The following is an 18,779-nucleotide window of genomic DNA, read 5'->3' as shown; positions in this document are numbered from 1 at the left end:
CCCCCAAGTGGCTGAAAATCAGACAACCCCCCCTAAAAACATTGAAACTGTAGAATATAAACTTACTGTCAGATTGTTATATCCACCAGATTCCCAGAGAGGATACTGAGGACATGCTTTTGTTGTCCGTAAAGGATATGGCCACGTGTTTCATGTTTGTCTTTGAGAATAATAGTAAAGAGCTGATATGTACACTGAAACAGGTTTAGCTTGTTGTAATTATTCCCTCTGTTCACACTGGCCATTAAAGAAACCTGGCGAATGTGCTTCTAGTGCAAGGGATGGGTCCTTGGGACACTAACCTTTGTTTTTTAAGACTCAAGAAAAAAATATTCTTTAAATGGAAGCTGCAGTTCTCCCTCTTTTTCTGTCATTCTCAATGGTATATACACAACATAAAATCTGTTTTTAAAGTATTTTTTTGCGCCTTCATTTGATGGCAATAATGGAGAGATTAAAGGAAACTAAAGAAAGAAAAAACAAACAAAGGTCGTCATCTTTTTGAAATTGAGAATGTTGTGGTTCATGATTGGGGTCTTAACTCCTAAAATAAACTTTTATACTGGCTACAAGTAGTCGTGGTCTTTTTCAGAGGATGTCACAGCATGTAGATACATAGTGGCACAAATATCACTTGACCTGCATTGTGTTAGGAAGTAGGATGAGGAATGAACATGTTACACCACCATTGTGACTGTAGAGACATCTTGATCGGCTCATCATCGTCCAATACAGTACCTCTGATATGTGACATTGTAAAGTTGCAAAACAGGGAACTAACAACATAGTGAACCATGTGTAACTGTTCATGGTGTTTGTTGTCCAAACAAAAGTTATCAAATTGACCAGAATACCACATGTAAGTACTAAAAAAACATCTTGTTAAATATTCTTTTATTATTAACAATCAACAACATGGAGGGATATTCTGGGAAAAAAAAGGAAGAAATATTAAAGCTTTCTTGAACACATTCAGATCAGTATGGGCATACATCTTTTTTACACTCTGGCAACCACAACTCTGCTTTACAAACACACTCTGGTCTGAGCAGCTATTCTGTTCTGTAACTGATGGAAAATGTCCCTCAGCTAGCTGATCAACAAAACAACAATTTGCGTGTATGATTATGGAAAAACTCATGCTTTATTCATCTTTCTTAAATGAACAATATACTTAGGCTGCTTACATGATGCATTAACAATATATTCTAACTTTCACTACCTTCAGTAACACTGGACAGATGGGCTTGTATGAAATATAAATATTGAACAGACAGATATTTATTCTTAAGGCTTACTTTTTCGTCCGGTTGTTGCCCTCTTTAGTGTCCTGGCTTCTGAACTTAAGGCTTCGCACTGCCAGAACATACAGATATGTGTCATGCAATCCTACGGCTCTGTAATTCCTTCACTTTCAATTTCATTTAAATGCCGCTGAATTGTCACATTTATGTCGCAGAGGGACAACAACTCTGTCCTCAACAGTTCGAAAGAAATGATCTTTTGAAAAGCATAATTGTGGCGCTGTGGACTCCGTCACTTGTAGGATTCAAGACCAACTCCCAACTGAGTTCAACCTGACAAATGAATACCACCAACCGACATCATTTTTCTAAATTAAAACACTGCCTTTACTTTAGTGATAATGGATTTGTGAAACCAGCCCGAGGGGACGTAAAAAGTCTTTAACATGCTTTCTATGAGAAGCTCACAATTCCATGATTTGACAGATCCACCTAACAATTAAACCAACAGCATATCATCCACTATTTTAGCATTTACTGTACATGAAAGAATCATCTTCTGCATTTATAAATTGAATGTATTTATATTATTCTTCTTATAGCTCTCTTTGTAAACTGTCCCAATAGATACAGTATGTACAGTAAAAACTGCAACAGTTCTGCTGGTGCTGGTGTCGTGAGCACTCTGTCCCGGAGTTAGAGTAAGACATGGGATCTTTGCACGGTCACTCAGAGCTTCATATAATAAAACAAAGCTGACGAGGGAGAGTCTTAAAACACAGTTTTTTTTGCCTCTTCAGTCCCTTTAGAGCGCACACAGCCAGTGAGCCTCCTCTCAGTGCCGTGTCCATCCTGGTGCTGCTCCTCCTGGAGCAGAGCAGAGGGACGTCCAGGATGCTGAGAATCCGACAGGAGAGACAACGGTGAAACCGGCGATGTCCGTATGACGCCTCAAAAAAAATGCGGCCACTTGTTCTCATAGTTTTTACTCGGCTCCCTGAAAGGTGGTGTCCTGACAGTTTCAAGTGCTTCTGTTTTCTCTCTGAAGTCTACAATGTTCACTGTTTCTCTTTGTACAAGTCTTTTAAAAAAAACTATGAAGTCAGTGTAAAAGAAACAAGGTTCTGGCTTTCCAGAGTTGGGATTGGATTTAGAGAGTTTTGCGTTTCGATCCTGTCACAATTGGTCGGGCGAATTCCACAAAATCATCTATAAGGACTGGCCATGCCCCTGAGAAAGAAACAGCAAGATATCATGAGTGACACATTGATTTGAATAGGAAAGTTCATATTCACAGCATTACAGAGAAAGCGGCTCATCCGTCATCCAAAACTCACCTTCCTCATCATAGTTTGACATATCGTCTGCAATCATGTTCCCAAAGTCCAGCAATAGGTTCCATGTGTCCTTTGGGATGGATCGTTTATGGTGTTCCTGTAATGGACGAGCGCTGGTCAACATATTGGTACATACATGGTTTTATGCAGCTTGTGTTAATTGTTTTCTATCTCTAAAACCAAACACTGTAGACATTTCTGGCCATTATATATCGCCATAGTGTGAATCACTGATTCTGGTTCTGGAGTCTTGCAGGTTTTAATTCCAACCAAACACCATTTGTTTACACTCGCTGACCGAGTCATCAAGATGTAATAAAAGCCGGCACACAGTCTCAGCCAAGTTCCCCGTCACCGGGCCAAATACATTTCAATGAGGGATGCACCAATGCAACTTTTCAAATAAAGATATTTGCCCCCCCCCCCAATTTAAACTCTGTATTCCTAACTGTGCAGAACTCATTGGTCTTGCTTGTTTGTAAGGTACCATGAAGCTAGGGATTACTGCGGCCATAAAAACCATGGTCTGAGATGACTCCATGGATGTAACTAATGAAGAAATCCTAATTTGAATTTGACTCACAAAAAGGAATCTGTTCCAAAGATCAAGGAACTTAAACCGTCCCGACAGAACCAGGTTCCAGTAGGCTACAGCCATCTCCAAATCTGCACACAGACAAAAAAGCACAACACTTCATTCCAACCGTTTGTAATTCAGTCACACCGTTCAGCAAGCTGTTGTTGTCGTTTTTGTCACTCTTCTTACCTAGACCCTTCTGTCCAGGATTTTTGGCAAAGTTAAAGGTGAACTGGTAGAAGTCCTTGAACTTCCCACTATCTTTGAGCTCCTGCTCTAATCTCGACAAGAGGGCCTTCAGCTTTTCTGGGCTGTCACACCTAGAGAATTTAGACAATTCAAGCAATAAATAAACAACACAAACTCTAATTGAATAAACACAAGCGACCCAACCAGTTGCAACATGTTTTTCTTTATGCTCGTGACAAATTGGCTAAAGTTAACTTTGACACATGAACCTTTAAAAGTTAAAACACAGCAACTCTTCCACCGAGTCATTCCACGAAGACACAGAATACTCAAGCCGTGGTTGAGTGGCTCTATATATAGACAACCTTCCCTCCCTGGAGCAACGCTAACAGAACCACCATGCGAAGATACTTCGGGCACAGTGTTTGTGTCCCACTTTGGACCGTGTCTCACGCTGTTGTTGTCAACACTCACCCCAACTCCGTCATTCCATCCAGAAACTCCTTCTTGCTGAACTCGCACTGAGTGGCAGCACGAAACTTCCACGCAACGACGAGCACGCTGATACTGGCCGGATCCAGTAAGAGGTCATCACAAAACTGCTGGATCCCATCAATGCCAATCTTATTTTCATCCTGGGGATCTATTAAGGTGGAAATAACAGGGGGAAGCAACTCTATTCTAGTAAATATTTCATGATACGGCACAAGAGTCCCACTTACCTTTGTAGCGATTGTAGAGCTGCTCCAGCCTTTTCCGGTCTACTGACGTTTTCATGGATTCCTTACAGTAGAGGTCTGGATTCTGAAAGTAGTTGTCGGTCGCAACTTCTAGTTTCCAATCATTCTGTGTGAGGCAGTACACAGCTGTCTTCTCCCCAGCCTGTGTGAAGGACATGAACTGCCGTACCTTGTCCCTCTGCGAAGACTTCAGCTTATGCTGTGTAAGTACAGGACAAGGGCTGTCAGACACGGGTGCGATCAGACCGGGGAACACAGACAACAACACGCAAACACAGACCGAAACACAGACAACAACACACAGCGAGACGCACACATCTACAGGCATTCAGGCGACAGCAAAGACTGCGAGACACTCAGAAACACTCATATATCAAAAGGTTAGTCCGTCACACTGACACACACACACATTATCGGTGCCGAGCCAAGATGCAGTGCTGGTAATTATGTCCTATCCAAAAAGCAACATGGGCTTTTCTGAAGGGGGATGTTGTGGATTCTCAGAGCACATGCTGTACCCAGGAGGGCCCCTCAGATAACTACAGTCATAGATGTAACATGAGTAGGGAAACGGGATGCCATCACCCGGACCGAGATGTGCAACGAGTCCGGAGTGGAACACAAGCACCATGCCAGAAATACACAGCAATATTAATATAATATTAAAATTTAAGCATATTCTGAATATAGTATCATTAAACTGTAACGCAGCTATTAAAGACCAGAAACAACAGTTAGCTATAAAGTTATAGTCATACTTTAACCTCACTCAAGACGATTTCTAGTTTCCTAACACTATATAGATGTTATGCTTAGTTGATTCAATTACTTGATTGACAACAGCTGCTCAAAATGTTAGGATTTGGTTCTTTTCTTAGTCTTCAATGACAGTCAAATGAATATCTCTGAAGTTTGGACTGTCGATTGGACAAAACCAACTATTTGAAGACATCGCATTGGGCTCTGGGAAACTGTGATGAGCACTTGTTTACTATTTAACTAACGATCGACAACCCTGATAGATAAATCACAAATCACCACGCCACCTCCTCACACCGGCTGCACTATCGGAGCACTTGCACTATGCTGAAGAGTAGCATTTCCTGAAACCGGAGACTGAAGCTCTGCGAGTGCATCAAGCTGCTATTGACTCCACCAGCCGGTTACCAACGTATGTTATTAACAACCACATGAAGGCAAAGGTCTGTTCAGTCTGCACGGATCACTGTGCGACCAGAAGGGTGACGACAGGTTAGCATTGTCTACATTCCACCAGCTAGTAACTTATACTGGCTAATGCTAGCTAAGTTAGCCTAAATGTATCACCGATGGGGACAGGATCACGTGAATAGACTGTCAGTGTGGTTATGGATGTGCCGGGTTTTAAGTCAAACGACCCCGTGTGTGTGTGTGTGTCTTTGGGGTCTAACGACTGAGCTGATCACAGCCGAAGTTACCAGACAGAGACGAGTAGCTAGCTAGCTGCTCTCAAAACATCCACTGACCTTCTCTGTAATAGCAGCGAACACGAGTAACTAATCATTGAAGGCTCGCAGTTTAATACTACGAGCATATATTTCTTCAATGTAAGCTTTAGTGGCGCCACAGCCAATGCCTGGGTTTGTGTTTATTTTGGTTACCTACCATTTTCACACCCGCTGTTTGACCAGTTTGGTAGTCCGACTGTCGCTCATTCTGCGCCTGCGCGGAAGTAGTCTAGCAGCTATTGTAGGTTCCAGCCATCCATGGTTTTAGAAGAAAGATGAGGCATTACAGTAACTGCTGTTATTTAGCTTTTTATAATTATTTGCCAAAATTAATCTTTGTGCTTGTGTGTGTGTGAGAGAGAGAGAGATAAAGTGAGGTTTTTACAGTTATAGGCTACAATGCACACCACAGGAAAACTCCCCAAAACACCTTCATCCCTCACTCCTACAAACACTCTCTGACTGCTAAAATCCAAACACGTTAAGACACTTCATCTGTAATAGGTACTCTCTTCACTCCACATAACGTGTCCTAATAACATGACACACAATGAACACAATAGGATCAAGAGGTCGATATCATCAAAAAGTGGAAGTGAATCCCCCTCAGACACACAACAAATCACTAAAGCATTGTGGGTATCCAGGGGCCCCACACTTTCAGATTTTCTGTGTCAACTGGCTCATGCTAATGCACAATATCAACTGGCATGATAAAGGCCTGAAGATGGGTCCTACTATGTCAAGTAATCTTGAGGCCCTGCCTTGAAGTGGGTCCCTGTGTCAAATCTAGTATTGGGACCTTTTTTGTTTTAGATTTGTACTAATATGATTCATATTCCTAAATGAACGTGTTTAATCAAATGACCACACACAGTGTATCTAGGGCAAGGCAGTATTAAGGCATACAACAAGTGTACTATTTACACAGAGTATAAAGGACAGGGGGTTAATGGGGACCCAGCTGCCCAGTAATTGTCCCCTTCACTGTAGAGTGATATTTGTTGAACAATGAGGATTTTGAGTCCCCATGTAACAAGCGAAAAAAATATTGACACTGTTGGGTGGACTCGGGCTCAGCTGAGTTTTATCTCATGAGAAAATGAATACACCCTTCAACAAATGTGAAGGGTGTATAGATAACTGATAAAGTATCTGTGGATGTCAGTCTTCCTTTTTGTTGTTGTTTTACAGTGAAGACACATGAATGGCTGATTTGGGGACACTAACTTCAGAGTTGGTCACAGGATGCAGCATCAAGTTACATTTATGTAGAGGGAAAACTCTTGTCATTCATATTAGCTGTAAAACACATTCATGGGCATTACACTAATCATACTCAGGAAATTGTATTTTGTTATACTGAGAGGTGTGTCTACCCTCAAATAGAAAAAAACTCTATACAATTCAACATCCCCACAAAATACATCATACAATATTATAGTTGAATCAAAACCTCACAACAAAACAAAACTGAACGCTATAAAGTAGAATTTGTTTTAGGGCTGTTGTATTAGACTGCATTAGTTTTAGTGTATAAGGTTCAACTTTTGTTGTTTTTGCTGTTTTAGAGAGGTGTTTATTCAAATTCATGGCCATTTTGGAGGATGACGTCTTGTTGTTTTGGTGAACTGTATTGCATGACACAGAGGTGATTATGTCCAGCCCACTTGTATGAATGAGGGTTGAGTAAAATAATAGAAACACTTCTCAGTATAAGGCTATACAGTTCAACAGCACCATAACAGTATAACCTTCATGAAGGTAACGTTTTTTTACTTCAATTACAGTTGTTTACTTTCAATTATATGGTAATTACAATTAATTTACTAGTAACTACAACGAATAAGATCTGACCAAAAGTACTAAAACAGAATATTCAAAACTTGTCGAGTCGAATATGACAGTTGGGAAGAGGGTGGTTGATCACCTGTTTGGGCGGGGAAGAGGTTATGTGGAGCAGTGAATCATTTGGATCATTTAGGGTTGATTGATGGATCTGACACACAGTTGGGTAATGGAGTGTTTGGTGCAGAGAGTTCCACACAAGTGTATCATTTTTTTTTGTTTTGAAAGGATCTTTGACCCTTGAGACTTTCTTAGATTTTTGTCTTCATCAGATAGTTGAGATGGACAGCAATTCACACGACATCAGATTGTCACCGCTTGTGACTGAACTCTGCCTTCCAGCTCACATTTGATGTTGACTATAATAAACTATGACTGCTGCCAGATGGTCACAATGGTAGATGTGGGTGATTGTTTTTTTGTACTATGCTGCAGGAATATTCTCAGACCTCTATATTGACTGCATAGCTGGATTTGTGAGTTTTGTTATGATACACACTACAGAGTTAACAAGGTGGTTGTTCAGTGCAGTCTTTAGAGAAACAGGGTTGATGAGAAGTTCAGGAGTAACATGCATCCTCATACTCCTGTACAGCAGATGGCGTTATATGTATTTTTGAAGCTGGTTGGTATCCACCAGAAGTAGGTTGTGGGCATGAACTACACCGACTGCTCTGCTTTCGTCTCATCGATGCTGTCCAATCAGACGTCGCTAAAACGAGACACCGCCAAGATCAGATTGTGAGACTTTGTTGCTGTAGCACGGCTAGCAGAGAGAGGACATAAAGGGCTAACAAACAATTTGCTAACTTGTGAAGTGCACCGGTAAGAAGTATTTATCGACTTGTGGCTCGCTACCCAGCGGCCGCAAAAGAAAGTTATTGATGTTAAATGTCTGCTTTATCTGTTATTGTGTTTTTAAAAGCCTTTTAAAGTATACTGCCAACAGACACAAAGCTAACATAGTAAAAGTGCAGGTGATTCTGGCAGTGTTGTGGAAGACAGCTGTGGGTTAGCTCGCCCGCTAGCTACAAGCTAGGGGATCGACAGTTGGCTAACAAAGCACCGGTAGCTAGCCCTGTCTTTACGAACGCAATCGCGATTTAGCTCGTTGCTAAAATACTCCGCAGACGTTGCTAACTAGCACAATACTAGTCGTCACTGTACTTTACGCTTTCATTTTAGCGCATCCTCTGGCAAGTCGCGAATTTATCGTAACATCAGTAGCAGGGCTTCGGTTAGTTTAACATAACGACTCACGGTAGTTGTGATGAATTGGTTACCAGACTTTAGTCGTCTGTGATTATTAAAAGGTAACTTTAAAAATAATAAAAAGTTAATCTGAACGTCTGTGTCCTGAAACATCACAAAAACAAACGTTTAAAACGCTCACACCAGTATATTAAGTTAGCCAAAGTTGTTCATCTTAAACTCGATATTTTATTCACAGTAAAAAATAATCAGCCTAGGTTTATAGTTTAATACATTTTAAATTCAAATAAATATTTCTGAATCAACTTCGGGACAATCTCACTGTTAATGTTAGTTTCTGTATCTGACAATAAGAGACCCAAGACTGTCAATAAACCACGATTAAACATCAATAATCTAATCCCCGGAAAGTAATGTATATCAGAAGTTGTGGCGGAATATTTTGGGCTTAAGTTTTAAATGTTTCATTACATTTACAGTCGGAATTAAACACATCTTGCCTCTGTTTAATTTGTTCAGTGGTTCGTCTTTCTTCAGATGAAAACGATCACTTTTTGATACAGCTCCATTACTGGACCAAAGAGGCTAAACCTGGCTTTGCTAACTGTATAACGGCAACATACAGAAAGTTAAAGAAAATAATAAACTCAGGGGTGAAACACTCCTCATTAATACATATTTTTGTGTGTGTAATTAAGCACATAATGATCACAAAGTAGTTCGACATTGCTTAGTTAGTTTCCTGTTTGGAAGGATTTAGACCTCCTCTTCCTCCATTCTGAAATGCCAACAACAACAGCCGTCGAAGAAACAGGAGAGTGCACTCGTAAGTGCACACAATCATTATATTAACTTCGCTCACCGTGCGAAATGCTCACACGTCTCTTAAATGTTAGCCCACAGTCAACTTCCTCTATAATCTGCTGCACGGAACCGAAATAATCGCTAAATTGTACGTGAATCCTTTCAGAAACGTGCACGAGCTAACTAGCTAGCTAACGCCAGCAGGCTGATTCCACCGCTAACTGGTAGCAGTCACAGTTAGCTAGCTGCATTCAAAAGAAGATTGTTCATTGCTATCCTTGTATGGAATGAATGATGTTTCTACCGCATGCAGCAGTGATATCTGTAACCATGTGGTGCTTTTACTTTAGTCACATTGTTAGTTTAGCGCTGGTGTTAGCTAAAGTTAGCACGGTTGCGTGACCTGTAGCAGAAGTTCTCCGATGCCTCTCCTCCGGACGTGCTCGGTACCTGAAGTAGGCCTTGTGCACACTTGGCGTAGTAAAAGTTGTGAGCATCAATGGGTGGTCTAATGTGCTTTTCTGCATACATAGTGTATCCAAAAAAATCCCTCAAGGGTTCATGCAATCGAGATTGTTCGGAAATATGAACATTTTCCGCCAATTTCTGTCCTGTAAGAACAATACCGGGTAACTCTAAGCTAACGTTGGTGCTGTAGCTTTGTACAGTGTGCTGGAAGCAAGCAGTCCAAATGGGCCTCAACATGGACTTAAGTTAAATTAAACACAAAAGAAATATTGAAAACTATTCAGTAATATGGAAAATAGTATGGTAACATACCATTAACATTTAGTCTGCCTTCTTTCTGTCCTCAGGGGTCTGAAAAGTGACAAACAGAAGAACATTTTCTTTTTTAACCTGAAGCTCAACTCCTCGGGTCCTTTGGGATCATGGCTAAAGATGTAAGTAACTACATTTTATTAATTTACTGGAAAACAGTTTTGTTTATGTGCCACCTTGTAGGCACTGTAGCTGATGCTAGATGGTCTATGTGTTAAGATACTATAAATGAAGAGATGCCCCGTAACCTCACATATCCTCTCCTGGACTCGTGCAGTGTCTTTATTGTTGTGATTTTTCAGTGTCTTAAGTCTTTGTCCTTTGCAGGTTGGTCTGATAGAAACAAACGGGGAGCTGAAGGTTTTCATCGATCAGAATCTGAGCCCAAGCAAAGGTATATATTACTAGTAATTGCCTTTTTAATACAGCAGTTGCACACAGTGAACATTATTCCCTTTACATTAACGTCACTGTGTCCTGACTCTGTCACTTTAACCACTAATATCTTAATGGTGCAAAAATAAAGTCTCAACGTACCTGTCTAACTGAATATCGTTTGAGTCATTTACTCTAGGTTTGTCTTTACAGAGAAGGGCAAAAGGCAGCTATACTGTCAATTTAGATTTAGTCCAGATTCAGCCACCCATCACATTGGATGTGTCCAACAAGCGGATGTTACCGTCTAGTTTAATTGATTGCGTGTCCCTCAAAGGAAACAATGTTTCTTTAGGTGTCGGCGTATGCGCTTGTTATTGGACGACGGGGGGCAATGCGGTCTCAATCAGGAGCTCTACTCATTGCTTCTCCTGTCTTCTATTAGGCGTCCTATCTTTGGTTACTGTCCACCCTACAGCTGTCCCCGTGGCCAAACAGCTACTACCCAAAACTCTTGGGCCATCCAATGTGAACATTGCCGCACACATGCAACATGTGCCACACATGGTAAGTGATGCTGCACACACAGCTACCACACTATATGGTTTTATAATTACACACCACATTTGTATGAGAACCTCTCAATAGATATAATATATAATAAATATGCAGATGCATTTGTGTATAGATTGTCTTTGCCGTGTCTTACTGTTGTGTAAGCCCCTCCATTATCATAGTGAGGTGACCGGGCGGCAGGTAGATGGAGGCAGTTGATCCTAAGCTTATCAACTCTACAGTCAGCAGGATTACACCCATCATCCCATTATATACATGGAATGTATATATAACGGAAATCAGCTTAGATATCACCTTAGTGAAGGAATATATCACCTCTCCTAGATGCCTCATATTACTATTTAATATTAAGGATGACACTTTTAAACAATTTCTTTCAGTGATTCATTGACCATGTTCATAACCAATACTTGATTTATAAAATAAAGATGTCTAAAAATACTAAATGTGTTCTTTCTTCATTAAAACTTTATATAAACAATTCGTCTATTTGCAGAACAATCCAACTTTATTGTGCATTTGAAACATAAATTATATGAATGTGAAACGTTGATGCTTCTGCCTCACTTGTCATTATTCAACAAACGGATCAACAAATTCAAAGGAATCAACAATAATTGTAGTTTGTATTGAGAGTAATTACATGCAGCCTTCCCATTATGAGCTCAAGCCATCCATGTAGCAGCAAATAGTGTCTGTAGCCCATACCAAAAAATGTGAGTCAAGGACAACAACTTGTCTCATAATGTCAACAAGACATAAGAGATAACTGTAGACTTCACACTAACTGCACACCAGTGGTTCCAGAGAGGGTCAAAATCAAACAAAATCCTTGGTGTTCACACAACCAGTGACTCTTATTCTCTTAGCACCAACGAGCTACAAGTGGATAATCACTATGCTTTAATGTTTTCTTATGTTTTTTTTTTTTTTATATTGTAGGTGATAGGAACACCTCAGAGGCCTACGGTATCCAATACCATTTTGGTAAACAGTCCACATACTCCCAATTCCCAGTTCCTCACTCAGAGTCAACCATCAGACGCCTCTCCGTGGTCATCAGGGTAAGTCTTCAGAAAAGACCGTGAGTTTAAAAGCTTTGGACACCATTGTGGATTTAGAGTATGATATCAGGGGGAAAAGGAAAAACCGCAAACGTGCTCATCATTGTGTTTGATGTGTAAAATCTGAGTGGCGTTGGTTTTGTTAATTCTGTCTGCAGGAAACGGGGTAAGAAAGGGGAGAAGAACGGGAAGGGCTTGAGGCATTTCTCCATGAAAGTGTGTGAGAAGGTGCAGAAGAAAGGAGTCACCACCTACAATGAAGTGGCAGATGAACTGGTTGCAGAATTCAGCTCTGCAGACAGCCACATGTCGCCCAATGACGCAGTGAGTGCTGCTGCAGTTACATTTTCAGAATGATTTTTTTTGATTATCCTTTAACAATCTAGAAGTTTTTGCTAATCTTTTGAATCTTGGTTTGTTTCCATTGTAGCATGTGTACGACCAGAAGAACATTCGGCGGCGTGTGTACGATGCACTTAATGTGCTTATGGCCATGAACATTATCTCGAAAGAAAAGAAGGAAATCAAATGGATTGGCCTTCCCACCAACTCGGCGCAAGAGTGCCAAAACCTCGAGGTATGAAACACCGAGAAGACTGTTCTCACGACAGCTCGTGTCGGGGATGTCCTGCCTTTTTTTTTTACCCGTGTTATAATTCTTTGTTGCTGTTCCTTTATTTCAACTGCAGGTGGAGAGACAAAGGCGACTGGAGAGAATTAAGCAGAAACAATCGCAGCTTCAGGAGCTCATTCTGCAGGTGGGAATGAACTGACTTTATTCACATGCTGCTTCTGAAGCTACAACGTCTGCTCTCCTCGTGGCATTTCAGAGTGCAAGAATGAACACTCGGTGGCCATTTTATTCTGTACACCTGCAGTCCAACACATCAACGCTGCCATGAATTCTACTCTCACAAACATAATAACATTTAGTTCAGAGAGGTATTTATTGAATTATATGCTCAGTTTACCAGTTTGTAGCTTGCAAGGGAGCTGAACTGGACTGCATTTCAGTAAGAGGTGTTTCTAACAGACATTGCATTGACTCGCATTATGATACGTTCAAGCTATTCAGTGAAAATGAGTATTAGAAGTTTTTGGCGAGAAACATGAATGAATACGGTTGTTTGAAGAAGATGTTTTCACATCAATATAAAATAGATATTAGAGATGGAATTATAACCTCTCTTAACTTATAAACTTTGAATAAGACTAAAACTAATAATTCCAAGATGTTTGTATTTTTTAAAATCAATGCAAGTTTTTAAATAGAAATGCAATCATTTTTTTCCGATTCATTTTTGTGTGTGTTTTCATGTAAATAACCACTATAGATGACGCCACAAAGTAAAACCTTTAGAATTGTTGACGGTACACACCGACTTTGGGACGGTCACATTAATCTTTCACTAGTCTGGAGCCTTGCTGTCAATCACAGTTCTTAGAAAGAAAATTTAGAAGCGGCAAAAATCAGAATCAGCAGGTGCACTGTCGGTGCACCTCTGGTTTCTAATATTCTGCCCCTTCATGTATGTAAATAGGTAGGAGAAACATATTCAAACACCTCTCACTATGATGCAGTCCAGTTTAACACTACTGCAAACTATCACCTCAATAATAAACATATAGTGAAATGTATAACTCTGACCGTGTCAATCAATACTGAACATTATTACTTTTGTAAAGTGAGAATCATTGGCAGAGCTGTTGGATTGCATTAGTGTGTTATTACTTTGGGATAATGATGAATGCACAGCTTGATGATCGTCACATCCATTTAGTGCTTCTATGAGGGTTCGATCAGCGAGAGGAACTCTGTGCTGAACTACAGAGTCAGGTGCTTTGTTGGAAACAGTTTACAGCAGGACTCCTCTTAACAATGCAGAGGTATAAATCCAGCAGAAGCATTGCTGAAAGAAGTCGTATAAATGTTCTGTTATTCTAAACTCTGGCACTGCTTCAGAGTTTTCATCTTTCGTTGATCTCGTCTTACAGCAAATAGCTTTTAAGAACCTGGTTCAGCGGAACAGACAGACGGAGCAGCAAGCAAACAGACCTCCACCTCCCAACTCCATCATCCACCTCCCCTTCATCATCGTCAACACCAGCAAGAAAACGGTCATCGACTGCAGCATCTCCAACGACAAGTATGTGATCGTGCTAGTCTTCACTTTCATCTCTTTTGTGAGACACATTGTAAGTTTACATTCAAGACTCAAATTAAACTAAAAGTTATTGTGAAATCTTGAGGGGTGTTGTGTGTCAGGATGAGGTCGATAAACAGACGGTTTCTTGAGAAGATGACAGTTCAGTATGTTGTTGTTGTTTAACAGCTGACTTTGAATGTGAGACCTTCCCTCTGGCATCTAAAACATTTGAGGCTAATATAAGATGAAAACAGGGGAGTAGGTTTGCATGTGGACGGTGTGGAGGGTGTGGACGGTGTGGACATGTCCCTACCGATATATTTTGGAGGACAGAAGGCGCCTTCTCTGTGCGTCTGACTGCACATCTGTGTTCACTGCCGCGATGTTGCTCACAAAAACTACATGAAAACTAAAGTCGTACTTGGTAATATTTGCGCAGTATTAAAATATATTATCTAAAAGGATTGGTCCCCTGTTGTGCCATTCATAATGCTACTTGATGTTATTTTTCTACAACCGATGATGATCATTTCATCAGCTCTCCTCTGTGCTCCGGTACGTAATGGTGAGACGGTACTGATGAAATATTGAGTGGAAATGTCATTTACGGTTTGAGTTTATTTATAACTTTTACAATTGTACGGTGCTCACAAGGGAAGTTACAAATTACACCAACTTGTAAGTTGGTATAGTTATGGCTCATATAAATATTATTACTTTGTCGTAATATTACAATGTTTTACTCAAAATATTTAAACTAATTCTTGACTTCGCAGAAAACACAGATATGTGGGAAGTGTTTTGAATGTGATGAAAGTTTTGAACATGAGCAGAAGTCTTTGGATAAGGGCTATCCAACTCCAGAGGTTTATAAATGATCATTTATTATTGAGGAAAAGGTGCCACATGCAGATTTAAAGAGGTCAAAGACACCGAAGAGGAGGGAAGAGAAAAGAGTGCCTACAGGTGTTTAGACTCCGCAGAGATGACATTAAATGAGAAAAATAAATATTTGAAAGCGATACAGAATGCTAAAACCATTTGAGCAGTGGTATTTAGACTCTGCTCAGTGGATGATATTATGTTTTGGGAATGGCGATTAAAGCAGTAGTCCTTTCAGCATGGGTGGGAGCCTATCGAAACAATCATAATGTAATCTGCAACAAACACTTAAAGCACCACCCTTCAGGCCGCTGGTTGAACAATAATTATTTTGGTGGGAAATTTAAAGAATGTATGCAAAATAAACTGCATAAAAAAACAAATCACTTTTAAGAGGCTCTAATGCACTGCAACAACCTCATAAAGGGCCTTCCACACAGAACGGCGCCGCTGCGCTCTGAAACCCTTTTTATCTCCAGCGGCTTTCAAAGAGTCGGGCCCTTGGCGATTGTGTGTGAAAGGCCCTTCACACAACAATCCCTGTTCATGGCTGCAGTGCTGGAGAGGAGAGCAAAGGAACAGAAGGCTGCTTAGCTCCTAAATAACTGTGAAATAAACAAGCAGACACACTTTGTCCTGTAGTTCCTACAATGTGAGGACGTTGTAACCCTCGAGGCTTTGTGTGACTTTTCATTGTTTCAGGGTGACCCACAAAGTCTGGAGAACCAATTAGTTAACAATTCACTCTTAGCCAACGGAAGGAGTACCACATACTTTAAAATCTCTTTACTTCAAACGTGTCATTTAGGGTCGAATCCAAGTAGTCTCACTACATCTTTGTAATGTTTCTTGCTGTCTTTTAGCAGTTTTTGACAGCCATCGGTGTATTTATATTTCTTGCCGTCCATACTCGATTGCCACCATCCTGCGCTGTGCTGCTCACCCTTCTTATGTCTCCTCTTCTTCCTCTTTCTCATCTGCAGGTTCGAGTATTTGTTCAATTTTGACAGCATGTTTGAGATCCACGATGACATCGAGGTGCTGAAGCGTATGGGCATGGCCTGTGGTTTGGAGGTGGGGAAGTGTTCTCCAGAGGATCTGAAGGTGGCACGTAGCCTGGTGCCCAAAGCTCTGGAGCCCTACGTTATAGGTCAGTGCCCCAGTCCCCAGAGTATGACGTGCTCACTTGTTGAGTTGGTAGGCTTTTGCTGTGCCTCCCCCTTTTTTGTGTGGATAACCACTTAAATCATGCCCACAGTAGGCACAGCAAGTGTCTAAATACAGTACATGGAAGTATGACATATGAGGAGTAAATGCTAATCTTGACTCTCACCCAGTCTATTGAATTCTTAATTAATACAATAGAGGTGCTAATCTCATCCACTACAAAATGACAGGGTTTCAATGTGCTATTAATTACATATATCAGAGTATGATGATGCAATGACATTATCTTTAAGGAAAGCACTTCCTGTTTTCATTTCATTTATTTAAACAAACAAACAAGCAACTTTGCTACCGTTTCATTAACTGTCTCTGACTGACTCGCATAACACTGACGGCTCTGCACAGTCAGTACAACAGTCCATCAGCTGACTGTTGTACCGACTGTGCAGAGCCGTCAGTGTTATACGATCTTTTTGTAAGTGAAAGTGAAAATCCAGTGCGCTTGACTCAAAGTCCTCCCGTGTTCATTTTGCAAGGCATTGTTGGATTCCACTTTTAGTTCTGGACGAGTTTTTTACAACAAACCGAGAGGAATAGAAATGAAGTTATAAAGACTGACCGGTATTAACTGATTTATAAGCATTATTAGTTTTGTTAAGCTGCGAATTGACCCTGTGTTATGATGAATAATAGTAGCGATTGCTTCCTGAACATATTTCATAATCAGCAGATGGATCTAGTAGTAGTTTAGCTTTTGACATCGTGCTAAAATATCATATCTGCTCTGATAATATCCTCTGAGACCAGGGTTTGATTGACTGTTGTTCTTCCCAGAGATGGCAAAGGGTCCCATCAGTAACGTCTACATCACTGGAGGGTCCTCAGCAAATGGAACCCGTTACCCTGCAAGCAGGTGAGACGTCTTTCCTGTAACTCGACCTATAAAGGTGACTGATCTCTCTCCTTATGAACTTGTAACGAATGATTAAATTCACTCCTCCTCTCGCAGTGACGGCTGCACTGACGGCACCATGGCCTCCAGCTCGAATGACTCTCACTACAGCGGGTCTCGCGTGGAGACCCCAGTGTCTTATATGGGGGATGACGACGACGAGGACGAGTTTGACGAGAACGACGACGAAGACTAAACCCGTCCTCGCCTCGTCTCGCCACTCCCAACAAGCACAGTCCTTCAAAACCACCTTCACCGTGGGAATTTAGTCCCTTTTGTGTGTGCTTCTTCACCCCCCCTCTCGTTTCCCATGCCTGTATTTCTGTCTGGCTTTCTCAGGGGTGTAGATGAATATTGAAAGAACAGAGGTGTACGTTGCAACCATCTTTTTTTTCTTTTTTTCTCTTTTTTCTTTTTTTTTTTCTGCTCCTGAATCACGTGCAACTGCAACGCGGCCTTGGGGCAGGTGTCGTCCAAGGGAACTGTAGTCTGTGGCCCAGCCACCACGCTGAAGTCTTTGTATGTTTAATCCACTTCTCAATAAGCCATCCCACTAAAAATAAATAACACAACCTCTGTAAAACCTACTGCTGTTGGAGAATGTATACTGTACATGTTTGAATAGTTATTCCTATTATTTTTGCTATTACATACGGCAGACATGATGATCAAAATGTTCCGAGATGGCCAACGTGTCTGCTTTAACATGCTGTGTTGATGCAACAATGAATGACTGAATGCAGTCACCGTGGCATCCCAGGATGGGGCTCCATCAGATGTGTTGATACTTTTTTTTGTTTTGTGTTCCCGGCAATAATTTGAAATAGTTTCTTAACCTCCGTTGTGTTCGGCTGGCTTCCTTCTGTTCTGTAGACAGCTGCTTTTCCTGATCTTGTTTGCTAGTATTGTTTTTTTTGTATTCTGGAGTTGAGGAGTTCTCCGTCAACGCCTTGGTAGTGTTTACAAAATAATGGCACCAGCAAGGTAAAGACTTTTTTATAACCCAGGCTCCTGATAGGTAAATAAGCTTTGTTTGTGAATTACGTATATAAATCCTACGACGATTGTAGCTTATAGTATCCTTTAGAGGCCAGTGGTAAAGATAGACCTTCAAAAAGTATTGATGTAACGGAATGTTTGGTTGCATAGGTCTTTATGTACTCCCTGCAAAGATCTCCCTTTTAAAACTTAGCAACACATGTACTGACTCTTCCAAAAACCTTTTTCTGTAATCTAATATAAGTTTGCAAATTAAAATATAGATTGTTTTAATAATTTTTGTATCTATAATTTGTGGGCTATGTTCCTCGAGCGTTTGTTCTGTCTGTGAACTGCTTTTAAGACCCTCGACTGATTTGAGGCACGTGGTTCTTTTTTAAAAAGAGCCAATGGATGAAG

The 18,779-nt window shown here is 40.7% G+C and overlaps 2 protein-coding genes across 5 annotated transcripts; one reads left to right on the top strand and one right to left on the bottom strand.

Moving 5' to 3' along the window:
- Nucleotides 1-877: 877 nt before the first annotated feature.
- dcun1d2a (DCN1, defective in cullin neddylation 1, domain containing 2a) lies at nucleotides 878-5,842 on the bottom strand. 2 transcript variants are annotated; one of them, XM_076106841.1, is made up of 7 exons: nucleotides 5,732-5,842; nucleotides 4,070-4,286; nucleotides 3,822-3,990; nucleotides 3,348-3,478; nucleotides 3,165-3,247; nucleotides 2,582-2,678; nucleotides 878-2,474 (listed from the first exon to the last, which is right to left on the bottom strand). In XM_076106841.1, the coding sequence occupies exons 1-7, from the start codon at nucleotides 5,732-5,734 to the stop codon at nucleotides 2,395-2,397; spliced, it is 780 nt and encodes a 259-aa protein (XP_075962956.1). In that variant the 5' UTR covers nucleotides 5,735-5,842; the 3' UTR covers nucleotides 878-2,394. The 2 variants fall into 2 exon arrangements, with proteins under 2 accessions (XP_075962956.1, XP_075962949.1); XM_076106834.1 differs by lacking the exon at nucleotides 5,732-5,842 and having other exon boundaries at nucleotides 4,070-4,575.
- tfdp1a (transcription factor Dp-1, a) lies at nucleotides 5,118-18,656 on the top strand. 3 transcript variants are annotated; one of them, XM_076106823.1, is made up of 12 exons: nucleotides 5,118-5,258; nucleotides 10,254-10,340; nucleotides 10,546-10,612; nucleotides 11,039-11,160; nucleotides 12,112-12,233; nucleotides 12,392-12,557; nucleotides 12,664-12,810; nucleotides 12,923-12,991; nucleotides 14,229-14,380; nucleotides 16,246-16,412; nucleotides 17,264-17,342; nucleotides 17,439-18,656. In XM_076106823.1, exons 2-12 carry the CDS (start codon nucleotides 10,329-10,331, stop codon nucleotides 17,575-17,577), a joined length of 1,242 nt encoding a protein of 413 aa, XP_075962938.1. In that variant the 5' UTR covers nucleotides 5,118-5,258; nucleotides 10,254-10,328; the 3' UTR covers nucleotides 17,578-18,656. The 3 variants fall into 3 exon arrangements, with proteins under 3 accessions (XP_075962938.1, XP_075962922.1, XP_075962931.1); XM_076106807.1 differs by lacking the exon at nucleotides 5,118-5,258 and adding an exon at nucleotides 8,094-8,247; XM_076106816.1 differs by lacking the exon at nucleotides 5,118-5,258 and adding an exon at nucleotides 9,404-9,460.
- Nucleotides 18,657-18,779: the final 123 nt, after the last annotated feature.

Source organism: Anarhichas minor, unplaced genomic scaffold (genome assembly GCF_050575085.1).
Source record: "Anarhichas minor isolate MPS153535 unplaced genomic scaffold, ASM5057508v1 ptg000004l, whole genome shotgun sequence".
NCBI lineage: Eukaryota > Metazoa > Chordata > Actinopteri > Perciformes > Anarhichadidae > Anarhichas > Anarhichas minor.
The sequence above is the reverse complement of the archived record's forward strand: the minus strand, read 5'-3'. Positions and strand labels throughout refer to the sequence as shown.

Coding starts and splice junctions, on each gene's coding strand:
- tfdp1a (XM_076106823.1), top strand. Junction 11,161..12,111: donor TGCAACATGTGCCACACATG/GTAAGTGATGCT, acceptor TTTATATTGTAG/GTGATAGGAACACCTCAGAG. Junction 12,811..12,922: donor AAGAGTGCCAAAACCTCGAG/GTATGAAACACC, acceptor TTTCAACTGCAG/GTGGAGAGACAAAGGCGACT.
- dcun1d2a (XM_076106834.1), bottom strand. CDS start 4,415: ATGCCTGTAGATGTGTGCGTCTCGCTGTGTGTTGTTGTCTGTGTTTCG. Junction 3,991..4,069: donor GCTCTACAATCGCTACAAAG/GTAAGTGGGACT, acceptor CCACCTTAATAG/ATCCCCAGGATGAAAATAAG. Junction 3,479..3,821: donor GATGGAATGACGGAGTTGGG/GTGAGTGTTGAC, acceptor TAAATTCTCTAG/GTGTGACAGCCCAGAAAAGC.